Genomic DNA, 24,208 nt, shown 5'->3' with positions numbered 1-24,208 from the left:
CAGCTGGAGAAAGTGAAGGAGGAGCTAAGACGGAGCGATTCCGCTCGGCATGTGGGACTTGTGGATGAAGCCCTTCATTCGCTTTGCCAGGATTCCAGGGTGGTCAATCTGTTGAAATCAGACCACTACGTTTTGGCCACCGTGCTCGATCCTAGGTTTAAAGCCTATGTGGTGTCTCTCTTTCCGGCCGACACAAGCCTGCAGAGGTGCAAAGACCTGCTGGTGAACACACTGTCAGCTGAAGCGGAACGTGACACGTCAACGGCTCCTTCTTCATTTTCTCCTGCAACTGGGGCTGCCAGGAAAAAACTTAGGTATCCTAAGCAACCCGCTGGCGGTGATGCAGGGCAGGCAGGACCAAGTTTGGACATCTGGTCCGGACTGAAGGACCTGGCAACAATTTCTGACATGTCTACTGTCACTGCATATGATACTGTCACCATTGACAGAATGGTGGAGGATTACATCGGTGACAGCATCCAAGTAGGCATGGCAGACAGTCCATACCTGTACTGGCAGGAAAAAGAGGCAATTTGGAGGCCCCTGTACAAACTGGCTCTATTTTACCTGAGTTGCCCCCCCTCCAGTGTGTACTCCGAAAGAGTGTTTAGTGCAGCCGGGAACCTTGTCAGCGAAAGGCGTAGGAGGTTGCTTCCACAGAATGTGGAGAAGATGATGTTCATCAAAATGAATTATCAGCTCTTCCAGGGAGACCAGCCTCCAGAAGGTACAGAGGGACCTGTGGTGGTGGATTCAAGTGGGGACGAGTTAATACTTTGTGAGGATGAGGATGTACACACTGAAGAGGGTGAGGAATCGGTGGATGAGGATGAGGATGACATCTTGCCTCCATAGAGCCAGTTTGTGCAGGGACACATTAATTGCCAGCTTGTTTTGTGGGGGCCCAAACGAACCAATCATTTCAGCCACAGTTGTGTGGCAGACCCTGGCGCTGAAATGATTGGTTTGTTAAAGTGTGCATGTCCTGTTTATACAACATAAGGGTGGGTGGGAGGGCCCAAGGACAATTCCATCTTGCACCTCTTTTTTTTCTTTGCATTATGTACAGTTTGGGGCCTAGTTTTTCAAACTGCCATCCTGTCTGCCACTGCAGTTTCACGCCTAGATGGGTCACGTGTTTGTGCCGCCCACTCGTGTCGCTTAGCATAGTCATCCAGCTACCTCGGTGCAACGTTTTGGACATAAAAACACTATTGTGAGGTGTGAGGTGTTCAGAATAGACTGGAAATGAGTGGAAATTAAGGTTATTGAGGTTAATAATAGCATAGGAGCAGAAAAACCTACAAATTCTGTGATTTTAGCTGTTTTTATGCTTTTTTAAAAAAAAATACAGATCCAAAACACAAAACCCAGAACCCAAAACACGGAAGGGTGGTTTTGGCAAAACCAATCCAGATCCAAAACACGAAGAAAGATCCAGATCCAAAACCAAAACACAAAACGTGGCCGGTGCACACCCCTAATATATATATATATATATATATATATATATATATATATATACACAAATCCATAGACCGTGTCGAAGCTGGATAATTGGCTGAGACAAAAATCAGTTTAAAATTAGATTGGAACGACGCCATCTTGCGAATGGCCACAAGACACCATCTTAAAAATTAGATCTGCACGACACCATTTTGCGAATGGCTGCCCAGCGCCATTTTAGAGAAACTCACACTTAAGTACATATGGCGATGCTATTATTAGCATCATGCGATCGCATATTTCACCATACACACTTTATGTGTACTGATCTACTCTGTCTCAACAGCTTTCCGGCGTTCGCAACTCATGGACTGTAGAGAGTTAACACACTAAAATGTACTATGTAATGTTAGCAGCTTAGATTTGCATGCTGTGGGAAAAAGGAGAATAAAGGCTGTTGGAGGCTGACCTGTGTCCATTTGAATCGACCTGTTAAATGTCCTATAACAGAAGCACTGTGACGTAGAACTAATGGAATCATGCCAAACTTGCCTATTGTATTGCTTATCCCTGTAAGGGTATATATGTGCATTCAGACCCCAATCTGGAGTCTTCTTGCTGATGACGGAGGTTTCTTGTTGATGCCGCTAACTGGTCCCAGAGCGCGTGCGTATGTAATAACTGTACCTTGGGTCTGTATGATTTCTTTGCGCTAAATTGTCTTTAGGTCACAGCGTGTAACCTACTGTTTTTATGTTGAATATCCTTTGTGCGTTGGAAACACATTTCAAGGTCTGAAGGCATTTATTTACTGTATGACTGCGTATGCAAATAGCGACAATTCTAGAAGGTATAGGCAGGATTCAGAAGGTATAGGCAGGAGCGTATAGGGATTTAAATCCAGTATCGTTAGTTGGGGGCTCGCAGTGTAATCACGCAACTGGTCTGTAACACTCGGTATCGAACTCCCAGCAAAAGGGTGGAGGCGCCTGACAGGAGAACGCATTGTGCATTCGGAATCTGTTACCACCGTTGTTGCTGAGAGTGCGTTACCGGTTATTGTGACTTCAGGAGCGCTGATTAAGAATCCAGGGACGGGGGAGGAAAAAGTTTGTTTTCCTTCATTGATAGGTTTTTCCTTTTTTTTGTTTTGTGTGTTAAAAAGGGGGAAGTCACATTATTGCGTACGCAGCTGAGTTGTATCATTGCATATGCAGCGAAGTCGCATTTTTGCGTACGCAGCTAAGTTGTAATATAACTTAAGAGTCATAATACGGTTGTGTAGTAGTCGCATTATTATGTATGCGACTAGTCGCACAATAGCGTATAAGTATTGCCGGTCTTGCTGCCACATGTTTTAAACAAAGCCGTTGAGATTACATTATCAATTGTTGCCAATAACTGGGTTAATGTATATTTTTCTGCGCAGGAAAAAAGTGTGTAACTGTGAGTATTTGTTTAGGGTGTAACACGGGACCTAAATGTTAAGGATATCATAGGACCCTTAAGTGCTAGGCGTAACGAACGGCCTAGTGACTCGGTAGCAGCTTACCGTTTACTTTACACAAGGCAGGTGTATGGGTTGTTATTTTTGTTAGGGTTCGGCTCCCAGTGTGATTATAGTACTCAGTAATCGGTTAGGCTTATTTGAGCACTATAATTGAACCTTATAGTTTCGGGCTAAACTGTGATTGTGAACTGGTGAGAGGGTGGACGAAATCAACTGGAAAACAAACGGTATATATTGCCCCTAGCGGTTGAAATGTAGTCAAAAAGGGATTTCTGAGTGGAAGCGGCCTTTCTTCCATAGATGAGTGGAGGCGTCTAGATGTCCTCCATAGGGTTTGTGGATACACCCTTTTTTCAAGACGTCGGCAGGTAAGTGAAAGTATCTTGACTGTCTTTCACCAGTTTAAATCTTTATTGAAAAACGTAGGGTTCTCCCAGGATGGGAGCCACGCAAACTGTAGAGATGTTAGACAATTATGTGCTGCTGTGTGAGGCGCCGCTTGGGTCGGCACACTGGATTATGCATGCTAAGTATGGTGTTTATGGTAGCAGGTACTGCGATATATGGTGTAAAATGATGACGAAGAGTGTTAGATCGTTTCCCAGAATTGGTAGCTTTAATAAGGATGTATTGAACAATATCCGAGATCACATCAGTCTGGTGCGTTCTCGAGTGAAAAAGGTAAAATATAACGAATGTTTAAAATTATGGCAGCATGAAGGGGATGCGTGGCTTAAAGGTGTGCAAGCAACGACAACTAGCATTGCGAACGCATGACCAGAGAGTACACCCGCAGCGCTAAATTGCAATACGTGTGAGCCGCGAAATGGCACGCATGTGCAGCAAGGTAGCGTTGTGGAAGGTATTGCAAGTGGTTCATGTGCACCACCGCCACAGATGGGGGTGCAGGTGCAGTTATTGAAAAAAACCCATAAAAATGTAACAAGTAATTTGTACCCTCTCTTAAGTACCATAAGGAAAATGTTTATGATGTGAATGATGAGGCTATTGTTATGTCTGCCATTTCCCATGCTGTACACATGTTAGATGCTCCACCACGACAATCACAAGTGGTGCCGCCATCTGCATCAGTGATAGTACAGTAAGTGTTAACATCCACTGCACCCATAGAGGAAGTTGTTAACCCTATACGTTGCAGTAACAGACTAAACCCCCAGCCAGGTAATGAGTTAAAAAGTAGCAGTGCGGTCTGCATCCCATCCGGACAATAACTTTTCCGAATGGGAATGCGGATGCGAACGGAGTAGTGCCCACAAGGGAAGTAGTAATGCATTGTCCTTGGACAAGAGCGGAACTAAGGGCCTGATTCAGAGCCGGACGCTATTTGCGCTCGCTCGTTCAGAAAAAGGGGCCGGCTATTTAAATTGAGCGCTCGCTCTTTGCGGTCTGTTGACGCCTCTATGTCTGAGCGAGCGAACGAAACATGCGCTCGCTATTTTGTAAAGACGCCCCCTGGCCGCTCGCATCATACGTCATCTCCGCTATTTATTAGATTAATCGAGTACATCGTAAGGCGTCTGAACTGCTCGCAGTGCTTGTGGTTGGATTTTCCTACCGCAATCATGCGAACAGTTCAGGCTAAGAAACAACCACTCCCCGTTTTCAAGCACCTTCCCCTGTTACCACCCACAAACGCCTCATCCTGTCACTCAAATTAGCAGGCACTCGCTATTTTGCAAACACGTTTTCCGACCGCACTGACTGGTTGGCGCATGCGCATTACGACCCGTACGCATGCGCAGATATGCGAACATCGCTCGGAGCGAACGAGCGGCCGCTTACGAGCGGCTCTGAATCAGGCCCTAAATTCCATAATAAATTATTTCCCCGATCCCAAAAAGGAATTAGCAAAATGTCAAAGATTTTTGAGAAATGTGGGTAGTTCTCAACAGCCAACCAACAAAGATTGGTGAGTGGTGTTAAGGGCCTGTCTACCACGTAATAACGACGTGACAAAATTGATCACGGATTGTGTATTGGATGGAAATGTTCCCTTAACAGACGAAGTTAATCAAGGTAATATTTCCCACATTATAACTCAATTGGGTGTATATTTTCTAGTAGTAGTTAACTGGAGCAAAATTTTCACCAAAAAACAGAAAGAGAGTGAATATGCAGAAGATTATTGTAACCGGGCTCTGCAGGCTATCACCCAGTACACTGGGTTAGAAGATATTAAAGATAGCACTCACCACAGGGGAATGATTGTCACTGTACTCATGGATGGTCTTAAAGAAGACCTAAAGACCCGGGTTCAGACCTCACAGCCTGGCTGGAGGGGAGTCACTGTAGACACCCTCATAGAATCCGCAATTAAACATGACAAGAACATCTCTCAAAAGAGAGACCCAGAGCGAGAAACTAATGGCTGTCAGTATTCAAGCTCTAGAAGGAATGACGATAACATCACAGCCAGCAGACACACCTGCATCCACTACCGCACCTGAACAGTTATATGTCCTCACTAATCCTACACCACCGCAAACACAGCCCTACCCCACTTATCACACAAAACCACAATTCCCGTACTATCCTCTCCCTCAATATCCTTACCCACCACCTTTCCCTCCTGCTCAACCCACACAACAATCTTTCATCCACCCCACCCACGAAAGTGTTTTAATTGCAACCAGCCAGGACATGTAAGTAAGAACTGTACGGCAAAGAGGGTAGGACCCCCTAACCAGGGAAGTACCTGGATATCCCCATAAAGGATATACACAGAGACCAGCAAATGTCCAATAGGCACCAGCTCCAATTGTGCTGTTAATGCTTTATTGGGGAGTGGGAGCTAACGCTAGGGGTCGGGTCATACCTGTGGTCTACAGATAGACAGGTTGACGGGAAGTACTAGAACAAAACTGGTAGTGGTAATTAATGTAACTGATATCCAATTTCTGTTCTGCTTTTTTCCCTGTGTCATAACACCCTGACTGTCAGTACCTCTTTGCTTTCACATAGGGGGAGGTGTACACCACACATGGACACGAGTGTCCCATGGGTTCATAGACAACCCCAGTATCTTCTCTCAGGCCTTATTTGATACAATATGTGGACGTTTTATTGTTGTGCCCTGTTTCATTTATGCCGTGTTTAAATTATACTAAACTGTTGTGCTTCATCTCTCACACACAGGACACATGGTTGCTAAGGACAAATTGCAGCCATGTCAGGCTAAGGTCAAGTACTTGGGAAACTGTCCAAACCCAGGGGCTAAGACACTACCTAGAGCAGTAGCTATTAATAACAGGGTTTAATTGTACAGAAGGTTGTATGCATATACGGTATCCCTATAGTATAGGGATACTCATTTCACAGGTGATGTCTTTAAAAACAAACATGTGTAAGTTGGTGGGTATTAATAATATCAAGATCACCCCAGACCGTCTCTCTTTTTTTTTTTTATCTGTCCCCCTTTGAGATACTGTTTGACAGGCAGCCTCATGTGAAAATATGATAATGAGGTTACTGTGCAGTGTCTCACAAAGATGTCTGATGCAAACTGTCATGATGTCAAACCTGGAGAATTTGTTATGATCCAAATTTTTCTACGCTCAGGTTGTTTGACTGATCATTGGGAGGGTCCATATCAGGTGTTGCTGACGAGTACCACATCTTTGAAGGTGGCCGAGAGAGATACCTGGGTCCATTCCACTCACTGCAAAAAGCTCAACCAACCAGTACAGAAACAAGGCAGAGACAAGGCTGATAACGTGGACCTGTCGATCACGAGCTTGTTCCGGGAGGATTAAAAGGTTGTAGTGAGATACCTGAGCTAAAGAAATTTGCAGGTCCTTGCTGCGGTGATGGACTGGTCTGCTGTGTTCATTTTCATATTCTCTTCCAGAGTTTCCATCATCCTGGTTTGCTCGGGGATATATGGTTTCTGTGACGGAGGACCAATAGAGGAGATGGGAGCTGATGGCAGTGCTGATGGAGTGGAGTCAAGAGTAGGAGTGCTATGCCAATCAGGGGAGTGTCTGACTAATCTTAGTACTGTAATTGTTAAGAGATCTGCTATTCCGAATACTCGGGGACGGTGTGGAGGTTTATCGTCTGAAGATTCCTGTATTTGCGAGCTTCGTGGGTCCCTAGTTGATGAGAAATGTATCCAACAGTGCCAGCCTAAATATAACCCGCACTGGGGTGGGCATCCTTTAGAGGATTATCATAGCATGGTAGGCAAAGTTTTAAATCAGACTGATTGTTGGGTTTGTTTACACGTGCCACAGGGACAGCATAATGTAGGGTTGGTGCCATATCCGCTGAATAGTATGGAAATTTTAGAATTACAAAAAGGGAAAACGTTGGATGGAAAATTCCTCTCATCCAATTCGCCTCATTTCAGACTCCATCAATTCCAAGTAGATAGATCACTTTTGTGTTTAAACATAACCAACCCCAATAAACCAGGTAGCTGGGAAGTGACGGGGAATAACCAGCCGATGACCTTCTCACTGAGAGCTGATAATGAGCCTATGAATTATTATCTGTTACGCTCAGTTAGATCTAATGGGAGACACTTTAGGTATCAGTATACACTAAGTTCCACCAAAGAAATGATTGGTAAGGTACCAGACGGATATTGTGCTAAGATAATACAACCAGAAACTTGCATGTACCAGATGGGAGAACCTGAGATAGGATTATTTGCAAGGGAAATGTGTTTAATGATAATGATGCATACTATTCCTTATGTTCTCCCTGATGATGTATATTTTATATGTGGAAGGAAAGCGTATAAGTGGCTCTCTCTGAGTTCTAAAGGTTTGTGTTACCTGGGAAGAGTAGTCCCAGAGGTTATAACCCTCACACATGATGAAATGCTTGGTATTCATAAAAACACACCATCACCATATCTTTACACACAGTATGAACACAGAGGCAAAAGAAATATGATACCTGGTGATGTGCATAAAGCCACTCAGTTAATTAGTGAGACAACTGGCTTTCAAGTTTTAGTAGCATTGGATCCCACCAGGCTCGCTCGCGGTACACTAAATTTTAGATATATCCAAGATCTTGCGAAATTGATAGATAATATCACGAGATGTATGATGACACCTTCAGGTATACAGGTAGGAAATTGCAAGCGTACAAGAAAGAACTGGTGCAACACAGACTAGTGTTAAATTACTTAACAGCTGTCACTGGGGGGTACTGCGTAACTTTGGCCACCCAATTTGGAGTGAAGTGTTGCACATATGTCACGAATGATACCAACGACCCCAAGGAGGTGATAGACCGGAAGATGGATGAAATTCGGCAGTTAAAATGGGAATTTCAGAAGAACCATAATGATTCAGTGGCTGAAGTAGAGGAGAAGGTAGAGGAATGGGTTTCATGGCTGAACCCAGTGAAATGGTTCTCAGGTCTAGGAGAGTGGGTCCAGGAAATGATCGCAAGCATAGGTAAACTCCTGATCCTCATACTGGTTGTCATCATAGTAATTGGCATATGTGTCAAGTGTGTTCCTACTGTGTTGAAGTGTGGAAGATGTAAAAATAAGGTAAACCGAAAGAACGAAATTATGATGGTGATTAGTAATGACAATATGAATACTGAGGTAAATGTAAAACTGCATTACAACCCTGAACTAGGAAATACCATCGTATAGTGTATTATATTTAGACATGCAGAAAGTGTTTTATTAAAATTTTATTTTTGAACACCTTAAAATAATGTCAGTTCCTCTTCCCCCTCAAGACTTCCTTTATAGGATAGGTGCATCCCCACATCTTTCCCATGATCTCCCAGGATCCGCGGTGTTCGTATAAGCGTAGTTTTATGTCCCCTCCTAGAGACACATTATTGATGGATTAAGAACCACCTTGTGCCATCCCATAATATAACATTAAAATGATATGTCATAATGTAAGCCTAAATTAATTTTAAGACCAGTATATGATAGCATGTTGGTTGCTATCAAAGGGTGGACTGTCGAAGCTGGATAATTGTAAGACAAAAATCAGTTTAAAATTAGATTGGAACGACGCCATCTTGCGAATGGCCACAAGACACCACCTTAAAAATGAGATCTGCACGACGCCATTTTGCGAATGGCCGCCCAGCGCCATTTTAGAGAAACTCACACTTAAGTACATATGGCGATGCTATTATTAGCATCATGCAATCGCATATTTCACCATACCCCATACACACATTAAAAATACGCACATTAGCGAATGCATAATACCCCACGTACGGACGCTGTTTATTAGCTTCATGCGTACGCACCTTCCCTAGGTTAAAAGTCCTCACTACATAAATCTAACTAGCGTCTTTTCTCAAACCCCTAATACTTACACACTGCACACTCACATAAAAGGTTCCATAGCTTCAAAGTGTAATATTCAAGGTTTATTCATTTATTACTAATGTTGTGTAAATAAAGCCTATTTGATATCTAAGGTTTAGTACATGATAAGCAAACCGTGTTTGATGTTGTACTGATCTACTCTGTCTCAACAGCTTTCCGGTGTCATCGGTGAGAAGATCGCAACATGCGTTCGCAACTTATGGACTGTAGAGACTAAAAACACTAAAATGTACTATGTAATGTTAGCAGCTTAGATTTGCATGCGGCGGGAAAAAGGAGACAAAAGGCTGTTGGAGGCTGACCTGTGTCCATTTGAATCGACCTGTTAAATGTCCTGTAACAGAAGCACCGTGACGGAGAACCAATGGAATCATGCCAAACTTGCCTATTGTATTGCTTATCCCTGTAAAGGTATATATGTGCGTTCAGACCCCAATCTGGAGTCTTCTTGCTGATGCTGATGACGGAGGTTTCTTGTTGATGCCGCTAACTGGTCCCAGAGCGCTTGCGTATGTAATAACTGTACCTTGGGTCTGTATGATTTCTTTGCGCTAAATTGTCTTTCGATCACAGCGTGTAACCTACTGTTTTTATGTTGAATAATAACCTTTGTGCGTTAGAAACACATTTCAAGGTCTGAAGGCATTTATTTACTCTATGACTGCGTACGCAAATAGCGACAATTCTAGAAGGTATAGGCAGGATTTAGAAGGTATAGGCAGGAGCGTATAGAGGTTTAAATCCAGTATCATTAACCGGCACTCCCAATAATAGTATAACTTGCCCGGGTGCCAACTACCCAAGTAACGAGTACAAATATGCAGAACAGGAGGCATCCTGGGACTAGCGTAAGTAGAATAAATGTAAGCACATACGGCAGTAGTAATCCAAAATTTCGGGTTTATTCACCCTGTTTCAAGGAATAAAAATGCACAGAACAACATAGTCTTACCTTTATGCACACCCAGTGTACTCTGCATCTCACGTCGAAAGGTCTACGATATACCCACTTCCGGGAAGGTGTACCGGAAGTAACCAGTCATTCCGGAGACGCAACATCAAGTGACATACCCACCACCAAAAATAAGTGACTGCGCTGCAAAAATAGTATCAAGCTACAAAGTATCAAAAAACATACAACACATATACGATTACATAGAGAATCAAGTAGTAAAGTCATGCAAAAGTAACAAGATAAATGAAGCTAGATTAGAGTACTGGGATACTACCTAACATCACTATTCACAAATGGACAAATAAGAAACAAATAATAGGATCGGAGAGTGTGTCTCCACTCAATGTATACTCAATCATAGAGAGTCAGATATGAATGCACAGCTATAAATAAACTAGATCAGTGGGTACAAAAAACATATTGGTATCCCGAATCACTATAAATTAATGCGGGTATCTGAATAAATGAGTAACGGAGCAATAAACTCATACTATCTAATATAGATCGCTAATGTATATGTGGAGTCATACACATAATCGGTATATCTAATAACTATATGAACGCATTGAAGGATATTTGTTCATTGAGACCTCTTGGTTTAACAGTGTCCAGAGTAAAAATCCATCCGGATTCAAGTTGTAGAAGTCTCTTGTGTCGATCTCCATCATGGACACTCTCCGGAACATGGTCTATCAGGATGTGTTTCAGGCTAGCAAGGCTATGTCTGGCTTCTGAAAAGTGCCTGGCTAACAGTTGATCGGAAATTTTTCCATTAAGGGCAGCTCTGTGTAATGCAATGCGTTCATGAAATGAACGCATGGTTTTGCCAACATAGCAAGTCTGCACGGGCATTTGATGAGGTAAACCACAAAAGAACTGGTGCAAGTAAGGACATGATTGATATTACGTTTGAGACCTGTATGAGGGTGACAAAAAGAACTATTGCTAATCATGTGCCTGCAAGTAGTGCAGCCCACACATTGATAACAACCCCCACTTTTTTATGAATCTGTGAATTACTTTTAAGATGGTTTGTAATGTCCGAAAGTACCAACCAGTCCCGGAGATTACGTCCCCTTTGGTAACAATGCACGATTCTTTTATTTTTAAAGCATCTGAGGTCTTTGTCCTGTTGTAGCAAGGGCCAGAAAGTATTGATAGATTTCTGTATGTGTCTGTTCGAGTTATTGTATTTGTTTACCCGATTGATGGTGTCAGGGCGACCCTTTTTATTCTTAGATTCTATCAGGGTATCACTCTAAGGAATCATATCTACTTTGCGTTTTGCACCAGAAAGGATATCTTCTGAGTATCCGCGATCCTTGAATTTATCCAACATCTTTTGCATGTTCGATTCTAATTCCATAGGAGTGTTAGTGATCCGTTTAACCCGAAATAGTTGTGAAAATGGTAATCCTTTTTTCAATGCGGGTGGATGGTGGCTACTTGCTAGCAACAATGTGTTGCGATCAGTTGTCTTATTATATATCGTGGTGGTGATCTTGTTGTTATTTATTGAGATCAAAACATCCAAAAAAGGTATAGACTCCAACTTCATCGAGTAGGTAAACTTGATAGGACAGTCCAAATTGTTGATGTCAAGCATAATGGTCACAAAGTCGTCATAATTGCCCTTCCAAAATAACAATTTATCGTCGATATATCGTGAATAGAACAGTATTCTGTCCCTTATTTCATGGTTAAAGAACAAATCTCGTTCAATATCAAACATATAGGCATTAATGTACGAGGGTGCGACGTTCGAAACCATCGCACACCTCGTACGCTGCAGATAGAAATGCCTGTTGAAATAGAAAAATATTGTCTTGAGGGTTAATTCAAGTAACTTCAAAAAGAAGGCAATTTCAGGGCTCATATAGTGTTGATTATTTTCCAGCAATTTTTGGTTGCTTGTAACCCTCCCTCATGAGGGATGCTCATATATAGACTTGAGATATCAAGAGTACACAGCCATCTATTGTCTGGTATATCACCCAATTGCTCTAATTTATTTAAGAGGGATGTTGTGTCTTTAAGATATGTAAATTCATGTTGGATACATGGTTGTATATAGTAATCCAAATATATCAAAATATTACTGTATAATGACTCACGGGCTGATATTATGGGTCTACCCGGCGGCTTATCTACATTTTTGTGTATCTTTATTAGACTATATAATAACAGCACCTTAGGGAACTCTGGGCCTGATTCAGAGCCGGACTCTATTTGCGAACGGTCGTTCAGAAAAAGGGGCCGGCTATTTAAATTGAGCGCTCGCTCTTTGCGGTCTGTTGACGCCTCTATGTCTGAGCGAGCGAACGAAACATGTGCTCGCTATTTTGTAAAGACGCCCCCTGGCCGTTCGCATCATAAGTCATCTCCGCCATTTATTAGATTAATCGAGTACATCGAAAAGCGTCTGAACTGCTCGCAGTGCTTGTGGTAGGTTTTACTTCCCGCAATCGCTGCGAGCAGTTCAGGCTAAAAGACAACCAAGTGATGTGGTCGATGTCGCTGCTTTGTTAATTATGCACACCCATTAAACGCCCGTTTTGACCGTTTGGCACGCCTGCGTTCGGATCTCCACTCCCCGTTTTCAAGCACCTTCCCCTTTTACCACCCACAAACGCCTCATTCTGTCACTTAAATTAGCAGGCCCTCGCTGTTTTGCGAGCACACGATTTCCGACCGCAATGACTGGTTGGCGCATGCGCATTATGACCCATACGCATGCGCAGATGTGCGAACATCGCTCGGAGCGAGCGAGCGTCCGCTTACGAGCGGCTCTGAATCAGGCCCTCTGTCATCAAAAACGCCAGAATGTCGCTATCAATGATTTTGTGAAGTGCTGCTTCCTGAAGGATTGTGTCCAGTTCTTGTTTGTATTCTGAAGTGGGGTTATAGGATAATTTTGTATACACATCTTGTACCAACAATTGTGATAGCAGTTCTTCCGTATATTGGCCCACATCTTGGACCACCACACCGCCGCCCTTGTCGGTGGGTCTTATAGCTATGTCCTTGTAATTACTTAGGTTTTTTACAGCAGTCCATTCATATTTGGTAAGATTACTGTATGTATGGTTCTGTTTTTGTTGTTCCATAACTTGATAGTCTAGAACTTTCATAAACCCCATAATAGATGAGTTTTGTGATTGGGGTTCAAACCTGGATTTCTTTTTGAATGGGTTCTGTGTATGTGAGAAACCAATCATGATCCTGGAAAAATTCACATAATTTAAGTTGTCTGTGTAGTCTACTTTGATCCACTTTCCAATCTAGTGTTTTAAAGGAATTTGTCGGGATGAAAGATAGTCCTTTGTTAAGTAATACATTTTCCTGGACAGATAGTGTTTGATGGGAAAGATTAAATACTACATTTTCCTGGGTCTATCCGTCTTCTTGTTTCTAAGCCTTTGTCCACCCCTCCTCGTGGGGCGTCTTGAGCTCCGCTACCTCTGCGGGTATTGATCCTTAAAGGGGGCCTTTGTTGAATAGCAGAGGCCCTTGTGGAAGCAAGAGTTAGCCTCACTTGAAGAAGAATAGGTGTTGTTACTCATAGTAAAGCCACAGCGTTGGTTAAAGAAACGATTTCTTTGTATTCTTGTATCCGGTTCACCTGAACCGGTAAGCTACCTGTAGACCCGTTGTTCACTATAGTCCCGATTCACTTTATCCAACTTTTGCTTTTTAAAAGCTATAAGGTCTTTTTTATACGTAGCTATTTGGTGAGTCAATTGCTGTATCCAGTCTGTCGAGGTGTCCAATATGATCGAAGCCGTATATAACTCTTCAAATTCTTGTATTTTAGTACGTGTGTTGGTTAACTCCCGTGACGCTTCCTCAATAACTAGTCATCAAATTGAATGAGCATTTGTTCAACACTGCAATCCAGCATCGACAAAACTCGTTCTAGCTTCCTATAGTAGGGGTGTTTTTGACTCGGAAGCCGCGGAAAATCTTCGCCCGAATATATTCGGACAGGGTTTATCCCATGTAGGAGAAAGTCTATTTCCTTTTCCTTACGTTTAATCAAGTTGTTATATAGTTCACTTGTACAGGTTACTCCAGCAGTTTCCTAAAATCTCTCTTTGAAGAGGATAGCTTGAGTTTCACTCTAAGAAAGACTTAGGCCCTCATTCAGAGCCGTACGCTCTGAGCAGAGCGCACGCTCTGAATGAGGGCCGGGCTCCATTTTCATGGAGCGTCCTCCTGGACGCTCGTATAGCTGTGGGTCACCACCCACAGGCTATACGAGCGTGCATTGTGATGGTCGCGATGGTCGAGACCATCGCGACCATCGAATTTGCGAGCCGGAGCCTGCGGTTGAGGTTTTCAACCGCAAGCTCCGGAGTGATTTTGGCTCTATCAGAGCCAAAATCACTCCCACTGACATCACTAGTGATGTCAGTGGGCCGGCTTCTGATGGGAGGCGTTCCCGTGGGAATGCCCCCGTCAGGGAGGCACGCCCCCGGCACGCCCACCAAAGGGGGCGTGCTGTCAATCAACATTGACAGCACGCCCCCTTTGATCGGACACAACGAGCGAAGGACTTTCCTTCGCTCGTCGCGTCTGGCGCATGCGCACGACGGAGCTCCCTCCGTCGTGCGCATGCTCAGTCCATAACATCGACCCACTTGCGAGCGGACAGCCGCTCGCGAGTGGGTCTGAATCAGGCCCTTAGTACTTCACCTATAGGTAGATTGATGCGACTGAACCCACTGCTGTCATCAGTGGTTGTGATTTGAGACATAGTGCCTCGACCAAAAAAAAGAAGGGTGAAAGCAAACAAAAGAAATGTTCCAGTAAAAACAATACCACTTGGTAACTGTGATGATATCACAGACGAGATGTATAATGGTGGTTAGCCAATGTCTTTGATCCAAACTGGATATGTAATATATATATTTATAAAGTAACAAAAGACTGCGGCACTTGGAGACTGAATATATTTCCCATTTAAATATAGTAAATGGTGTCACAAAAAAAAAAAATATATATATATTATTTATAGGTCACAACAAGGTGTCCACAGTACTGTACAGTGAAAACAAAAGTACATACATATTTAAAAAATACAAATGGATAACCATAATACAGTACTAACAGGAACAGAGGGAAGAATGGAGACAGGTTAACAGATGCGCATTGGTGACAGGGATAGTTCCAGCGGACCCTGCCGTGAGGGCTTACAATCTAGGAGGTGAACTGGGAGAGATGGTAGTCGAGTAGAGTGTTATGATGGCTAATAGGCTTGTATAAAGTAGTGAGCCTTGAGTGCTTGAGGGGTGGAGACTGTCCAAAGTCTGATAAAGCGAGGAAGTGAGAATGAGAGCAGGAGATAAGAGCCATAGGGAGGCGCATATATCTATCCATATATCTTATATATGAGAATGTCTGTTTGTTTGTCTAATTGCGATAAACTCCACATACACAGAACCGATTGCGATGCGGTTTTCACCATTGTGTAGGTCATTTCCCAGGCAGGTTTCAGGCTAAGGATCATCACAATCGGTCTGGAACCATGACTCATTGGACCACACCACATGTTGCCACTGTTCCAGGGTACAATTAGTGACATCACAAGCCCAGGTGAGGCGCTGTATCCGGTGTCATAGTGATAATAGGGGTGCTCTGGTGGGTCTCCTGCTCCCAACTCCCATGGAATCTAAAGAACTCTACACTGACTTGCTGGATATGCATCTGGTACCTCCTGTATTGAATATGGATGTGATTTGAGCCAGTGTCACTTATTTTTTACCATGGACAATTCTGGCCAGGAGCTGGTGACGATCATTAAGCACCCATGGTCAGCCACTGCGGTGTCCACGGTGGGTGGTAATGCCTTCCATGAGGTATTCCCAGTACATACGTGATACTGTAGATCAAGGAATGTTGACTGTCCGCACAACTTCAGAAATAGAATGTCACATCCATCGAGCACCAACTATTATGCCCCATTTGAACTCCGATAATTCACATAGTCTTACCACAAGCAGCTTAGCCAGTGCTTAAACTGACTCTCGGGTTGTTAGATTACAACTGATGCAGGTCTGGGCATTTCTAAGAAGCCACAGTATGATGACGCCACCTACCATTACCTTTACATACTGCTATACCATGACTTTTGGCACTTCAATGTGTGTGTGTGTACATATATACAGTATATACAGTCAGGTGCATAAATATTGGGACATTGACAGAATTTTCATATTTTGGCCTCTATTCACAACCACAATGGCTTTGAAATGAAATAAACAAGATGTGCTTTAACTGCAGACTTTCAGATTTAATTTGAGGGTAATTACATCCAAATCAGGTGAACGGTGTAGGAATTATTACGGTTTCTATAAGTGCCTCCCACTTTTTAAGGGGCCAAACACTGCTCATGTTACTTGCGTCCTTTCAATGTTACTATAGGTTAAGTATCAACGGATTTGGGATCTACAAGATAAAATTTGTTTGACTACAATGAACTTAGGGGGTCATTCAGACCCGCTCGCGAGCGCAGGACGCTCGCAAGCGGGTCGATGTTCCCCCACTGCGCATGCGCACGACGGAGGGAGCTCCGCCGTGCGCATGCGCGAGACCTGGCGAGCTCTCCATCGCTCCGGGTCTCGCACCAAAGGGGGCGTGCTGTCGATGTTGATTGACAGCACGCCCAATTTGGTGGGCGTGTCGGTGGCGTGCCTGCCAGACGGAGGCTTTCCCATGGGAACGCCTACCGTCTGAAGCCGGCCCCACTGACATCACTAGTGATGTCAGTGGGAGTGATTTTGGCTCTGATAGAGCCAAAATCACTCCAGGGCTTGCGGAAGCGAGACCCTACTGCAGGGTCTCCGTTGCAAGCCCGATGGTCAAGACCATCGCGACCATCATCATGGACGCTCGCATATGCTGTGGGTGGTCACCCACAGCTATGCGAGCGGCCAGGAGGCCGCTCCATTTTCATGGAGGAGAGCCCTGATTCAGAGCGAGCGCTCTGGTCAGAGCGTTCGGCTCTGAATCAGGCCCTTAGACTGGACTGTGAGATTGATTGCCCCTTGAATTGGATTTTGTGGTTTACATAAAAACATAGAAAACGGTGGATTCTTATTGTTTACAGAGACATTTTGTGATCAATGTCTGTAATATAAAATATACATCACAATATTAGATGCCACTGTCTTTGTAAAATTAGTCCTGCTTAGAATTAACAGTCATCTAAGTGAGCGACGCTGTGGGCAAATGCTATCACACAAAAAAATCCAAGATCAAAGATTTGTAAACCCTCCTTTAAAAATCCTGCCTTTACCCATGCACTTTCAGTAAATTAACTTTTCAGTTTGTTTCATAAGTGTTAATTGATATTGGCACAGCCTATGTAACAGGTAGCACATAGTGTGTTTAATGGGTTTTTTTACATCTCCATTTGGCAAAATTGTAATATGTATAATATAATTACCCTCAAGATCCCCCCCACATCCTAAGCATGTAATGACAGAAAACACAGTAAATGGGTAAAACTGCGCAAAAATAAGTACATGATGTATACAAAAACAATTTACTCTGCATGACTCCCCATTTTTTACAGCTTCAAAAATTACCTCTATTGATAGAACTGTACCTTTTTAGCTTCTACTACGGCAACTGTGATTTTTGTTATTGTACTCTACTGCCACCCTGTGGATTTCTCTTGCAGTGCAGCAATATAAAATTTGCTTTCAGATTACACATCCGATTGTGACTTTGGTTCTCTTTGAATAATTCAGTTTCATCTGTATTTTATGTGTTTGCCTTGCACAGAGTAATATGCTGTTAACAAATGAATCATTTTTCTGGCGATGTTAGCAAAAATTCCTGACCAGCAGTTGCTAGTGACTTTAAAAAAAACCTATATACATCAGACAGTGAATGTAGTATTATTCTGGAGCAGGGGTTTCCTACTCCAATCCTCAAGCATCCCTAACATGTAATGTTTTAAAAAAATTAAATTCATGTACAGATGAGTTAATTTTGGTTGGTCTTTAATTATCTCACCTAATTCCATAGGCAGAAATCCTGAAAACAAGTCCAGTGAGGACAGTTATTCAGGGCCACTAAGCTCTGTTTTATTTTACTAAGAATCGAAAAAAGATTACTTTTATTTTACTAACCCTACTGGGTGTCAGTTTCAATTCAGAATTGTGTAATTAATTGGCAAGTGGACTTATTTAACTGTATCTGCTGTGAAGAGTTAATACACTCCTGATTAGCTATATACCCATTGCAAATGACATGCATTTCCTAAATGGTAAATTTGTTTATTAACATGGAACGAAAATCACATCTGAACAGACCTTAAATATTCCTGTAGATTTTCTGCCATGTCACTTTATTGAATTGTAAGAATTCTTAAGATTCTGACAGTTTCTGGTTCATTTTTCTAGACTGTAAACCCTAACTAGCAGGTTCTCCTCTAGCTCTCGTCAGAGTTTATTTTACTAGCAGAGGGCAATGTTCTACTGTCAACCTTGGAGATCAATTAAAGCTAATTGCTGATTGGTTGCTATTGTAATTTATAGTTACCAATTGGCAGTTGCATTCATTGTCTAATTTGCAGGCTTCTAATAAAAGCTAATGATATTTTGCCCATAAATGCTGTGATAGTAAACAAGCCCTGTCATGTTACATACTACTGTACACAGCATTCCTAGCTCCAATTATACTGTTGGCAGAAAAACTTGATGCAGATTAAAAATATTCAATGATTTCATACTACTTATGATGTTGTAAGACTACAAGTCCCAGCATACCCTGAGAGCTATCAGTTATCTGGCAGATAGGCTGCAATCTAGATAGTGACCTCAGAGGCACCTGATGTCCCAATGAAGTTACTAGTTCCTGTTGGATTGTTAGTCTGCACTCTCATAAGTCTGGTATTTAGAAAATAACCCGACCCACAAAATGTCTGCCACTACTGTGTGTGAACAACATTTAAGTCATTTTGCTTTAGATGCCTGAAAAGTATCATTAATTTAGATCTACCTCTTGTGAATGGAACCTGACCATAATCAAATATTTTTCTTCTTTCTTCGTGCAGTGTTCATTATGGCTTCTGGACTCTTGGTGTATCCCTTCGGCCTCAATTCTACTACTGTGAAAAGATACTGTGAAAACTCAAGTATATACTATGCAGGAGACTGTCAAATTGGATGGGGCTACATGCTTGCAATTGTTGGGGTCATGTTATCTGTGTTTTTGCCATTCTTTGCTAAATATGCACCAAAAGAACACACATCCCCAACCCCTCTGCCTACGATTTTATAGTATTTTATTTTTGCAGAAAATGGTTTCTGTCTTCAGATGGATGGACAGAATGTATTAGAGCACCTCTTTGTAGCTGTGCGGCTGAACATATAAATCAGATCAAATATTGCATTGACCGTCTTCCTGAAGCATGATAAAATAAGAGACTTGGGATTAAGTAACATTACTTCCCTCTGTTTTCTTGGTTTGCCTGATCTTTCCTCTATACTGTACCTTGTGTGGTTTTCTTTTAAGGTAGCTACCTCCTAATCATCTCCTTTCCAATGTAACACAAATTCTGTGCTGGAAGCCAGATATCTTTTTTATACAATGGCTACATTCAGATTAATTTCCAAGTCCAATATCTCCATATTACATGAATATACAGTAATTTGTTGATTTTACTCTCAATATCACACAATGCAGTATATGTCTTATTACATTTATGAGCTCATATTTTACACCAACACACATAAATCTCTGCTTATAACAACACTAGTTATTTTGTAATTTGTAACAAGATTGTATTTACAATAAAATTTACTATTTCATGAAATGGGTAGGATTCATAGTTCTAACATATTGCTTTATTTTGTTTCTTCTAAACCAGAGGTTCCTAAACGCGGTCCTCAAGGCTCCCTAACAGCTCAGGCTTTACAGATATCCATGGTTGAGCACAGGTGGTTAAATTAAATTGTCTGAGGCACTTATTAAGTCACCTGTGCTCAACCATGGATATCTCTAAAACCTGAACTGTTGGGGAACCCTGAGGACCGTGTTTGGGAACCTCTGCAACACTGGTCTTGTGGTCCCATATGACACAATCTTAATGATCTCTTGTATATATGTCAATACAAAATCAGTCTAAATAATCATTATGGTCTTTATGAAAATGTACTTTTACTCAGCTTCCATATTGCATTCACACATTACTAGCTTGAACGTTTGTTATACTTGGCAATCAAATGGCTTTATCTAGGTAAAAGGCCCTGACTTAGTTGGTTAAAGGTAATTAGATGTTTACCTGCAATTAGAACTTGACAAGCTGCCTACTAAGCTTTAAGAACTTCTAAAAATGTTTGGTTTAATGTATTTATCTACAATTATGTATAGGGACAAAAAGGTATCAACCAGCAAGATCTTCAGTTTATAACTGTATAATACAAGTGTTATTACGGTATGCAACCTGTATTTCATAAATCAAAAAGGTGGACCCTGTGTGTTAAAAAACAAAAGGAAATTCTGGTTTAATTAACTCCTATAATTATAGTCTCACTTCTGGTGATGATATGTGAAATAACGCAAAGTTTTATATTTCCCAACGACCATACAACTCAGAGCATGAATGCACGACTGAACTACTTCAAACTGTGAACAAAACCTAATCACAAAGCAACAGCAGTATCACTTCACAAGTGTAAACACTACCATCACTCACAGAGATTACTCAAAGAAAAGCAACATATCACTGCCTCACTCTGACAGAAATACAAATATCTGGCAGAAAAATGTTAAAAAAAAATGGCAAGAATGACCACTTACCTCAAAGGACCTGACATTAATCCTCACAAAGACTGGTACAGTGAAGATCTCTCCAAAGAACTTGAAAATGACCATTTTAGATAGCTATACCACTCTTGGGTGTGCGGTCGAGATCTGATATACGCACGCCTTGGGGGGTGGAACTATATCAGAGCACAATCGCACACCCGAGTGGTATATATACATATATATATATATTTATATTGATTAGTTAAATCACAGGGGCTGTGCACTCACCATAATAACTAACAATAATAATAAACAGTTTTGGTTCATGAATTGATCAGTGCACTTAAGCATACAGCCCATCGTCACGGGACCCCACTTTACTGCAAGTCTGTACTCTATTGCTCAGAATTATAACATGGAAATAGCTATCACATTAGTGTTAAACTCAAGGTCTGCTATCTGGTTTAAAGCTCACAGCAACTGTGGTTTTAAAGGTGAGACAGTCACTAAGCACACCTGTTGTAAAGCACCTAGGAAAACAGCTGACACAAACTAGATTAAACAGGTTGAAAGGGGTGCATGAGAAAATGTGATCACAAACTGCTTAATTAATTAATTAAATAAACAAAAATAACTAAGCCACGGCACTCACCATTTCAAACTTGGGGTGCAACATGGTATGTGACCACATTTAACAATTAGGTTAATGATCCCAAATCTAGGAATGGTGAGTGCTTTATTATATATATATATATATATATACATATATATATATATTACAAACAATGCCCTTGGTTTGCGCAAATAGAACACTATTACCAAAATAAGAAAGAAATAAGCTGCACCTCTCAATTAACCCCATTAGACAGGTGTCAGAAATAATGTATAAACGAGAAAAAGAGAGGGCGTTTAGGATTATTTGTGTTAAGATAGATCTTATTATAAAATACTTGTTGTCAAGCTATACATATAATACAAGGTTATTTAGTCTTTGGAGTAAACACTTTTCTGATAGTGGATCAGCCCCAGATGGATGAGATCATAGAGGTGAATGTTAAATCTTCTTGTGAAGAACTTTCATGGAGTTTTCCTTTAAATTTTTGCAATGGATGGATGGAAACCGATAATGGACGGATAGCAATATTGCAACTCTCTGAACCACCAATCTTTCCTTGAGATTGTACTGGAAAGCACCCTCACACCAAGAAATCACCCAGACATAATAGGCCAGGAGGCCATCATTAATAATGAAAAAATATTTATTAATCATAAAAGCAGTTAATAACAAATAACTGTGAATCCTGCTTACATCGAATATTTCCAACTGGATGTTCTGACCCTAGTCACTTTCGTTACTGCATCCAGAGCTACACCTTATGGTGAAAGCTCACTATAGTGGACCCTGAACCTTCAACCAACAATGTGACCCAACGCGTTTCATCCTTATAAGGACTTCATCTGGTGTATATCACAATTTGTTGTATAACAAACCACAGTCCTAGTTTGCGACTGGATACGTTTTTTTCTCTCCAACAGGCAGCTCCCAAAGAAAATCCTGGCATGTAACCCTCAGTGGCTCTGTATGCATCTGAGCTACTGAGGGTTACATGCCAGGATTTCTTTGGGAGCTTAAAAATTGCTGCCTGTTGGAGAGAAAAAAACCCTCTTTTTTCTCAAGTTGCAATATTGCTATCCGTCCATTATCGGTTTCCATCCATCCATTGAAAAAATTTCAAGGAAAACTCCAGGAAAGTTCTTCACAAGAAGATTTAGCATTCACCTCTATGATCTCATCCATCCGAGGCTGATCCACTATCAGAAAAGTGCTTGCTCCAAGCACTTAATAACCTTGTATTATATGTATAGCTTGACAACAAGTGTTTCATAATAAGATCTATCTTAACAATAATAATCCTAAGCACCCTCTTTTCTTGTTTACATATATATATATATATATATATATATCCACATGGAATAGTCCGGCACTCCGCTGGTCCCTATGGACCTTTACTTTGCTCCGGGTGCCCTCCTTCGGGAGTATGCGTCCCCAATGTATAGAATCCAATAATGGCAGCACTCTGGAGACTTTTCAGAATTAGTGAAGAAACATTGTCTATTATGATCAACGTTTCGGGGTACGGCGACCCCTTCCTCACAATGTGCACTGTTGATGGCTGCAAGGTGCCGACAAAACTTTTTAATTGAACTGTGTATCAGATGTCCAACTGTCCACACGATGTGTGCGGCCAGCAAAACCATTTGAATATGCCTGCCTACTTGTGACATCATATTCAATGGCGGCTGTGGCCGACTTATCACGCAGTCGGTGGGTCGGCCATACAACCAGCAAGATTAAACAACAGGGGGTCAATCCAATTGGGCGCGAATTGCGAGTTTGTTTCATGAAACTTGCATACTTCGCACGAATGCGCACACCTGAGAATTCTCCAATCAAATTAAAAATGCCTATACCCGCAATGCCCACAGCGGGGGTTTGTGAATTGACTGGCAAATACAATGTGAGAAATGGATAATTTCGTCAGCAGGTCCATTTAGAAGGCTGTTTGTGGGAATAAGGAAAGTACTTAAGGTTTTTAAATAGTGTCAAATGGCTGAATTGGGCTTTTTTAAAAAAAAAATACAAAAAAAGATTTGCAAGAAATTATTAAAAAGTGAAAGTTAGATTTAGGATTGTTTAGTTTGTCCCATTACTTTTGGCCCCTTAAAAAGTAGGAGGCACATATAGAAACCGTTGTAATTCCTGCACCGTTCACCTGATTTGGATGTAATTACCCTCAAATTAAATCTGAAAGTCTGCAGTTAAAGCACATCTTGTTTGTTTCATTTCAAAGCCATTGTGGTGGTGAATAGAGGCCAAAATATGAAAATTCTGTCAATGTCCCAATATTTATGCACCTGACTGTATGTATATATATATATATATATATATATATACTGTATAATGAAGTGGCACTCTGAGACTTAAAAGCAGGTAACGAATGTTGTTTATTCCATAAGCTGGAAAAGCGACCAACGTTTCGGGGCCACACCGCCCCTTTGTCAAGGTGAGTAGTGGGCGGTGTGGCCCCGAAACGTTGGTCGCTTTTCCAGCTTATGGAATAAACAACATTCGTTACCTGCTTTTAAGTCTCAGAGTGCCACTTCATTATACAGTATATTTTCCTTCATTAGGAGG

The 24,208-nt window shown here is 41.7% G+C and overlaps 1 protein-coding gene across 1 annotated transcript in view; it reads left to right on the top strand.

The window, feature by feature from the left end:
* The window catches only part of LOC148481346 (LHFPL tetraspan subfamily member 7 protein-like), a 325,999-nt gene extending 306,014 nt beyond the window's left edge, over positions 1-19,985 (top strand). Inside the window, exon 3 of the mRNA XM_088453682.1 lies at positions 19,316-19,985. Within this exon, the coding sequence (XP_088309808.1) occupies positions 19,316-19,542 (227 nt within the window). The 3' untranslated portion in view covers positions 19,543-19,985. The remainder of the gene's footprint in view (positions 1-19,315) is intronic.
* The last annotated feature ends 4,223 nt before the right edge of the window (positions 19,986-24,208 follow it).

The sequence above is a fragment of the Taudactylus pleione genome, unplaced genomic scaffold, assembly GCF_031769625.1.
Source record: "Taudactylus pleione unplaced genomic scaffold, aTauple2 ptg000585l, whole genome shotgun sequence".
Classification (NCBI taxonomy): Eukaryota; Metazoa; Chordata; class Amphibia; order Anura; family Myobatrachidae; genus Taudactylus; species Taudactylus pleione.
The sequence above is the reverse complement of the archived record's forward strand: the minus strand, read 5'-3'. Positions and strand labels throughout refer to the sequence as shown.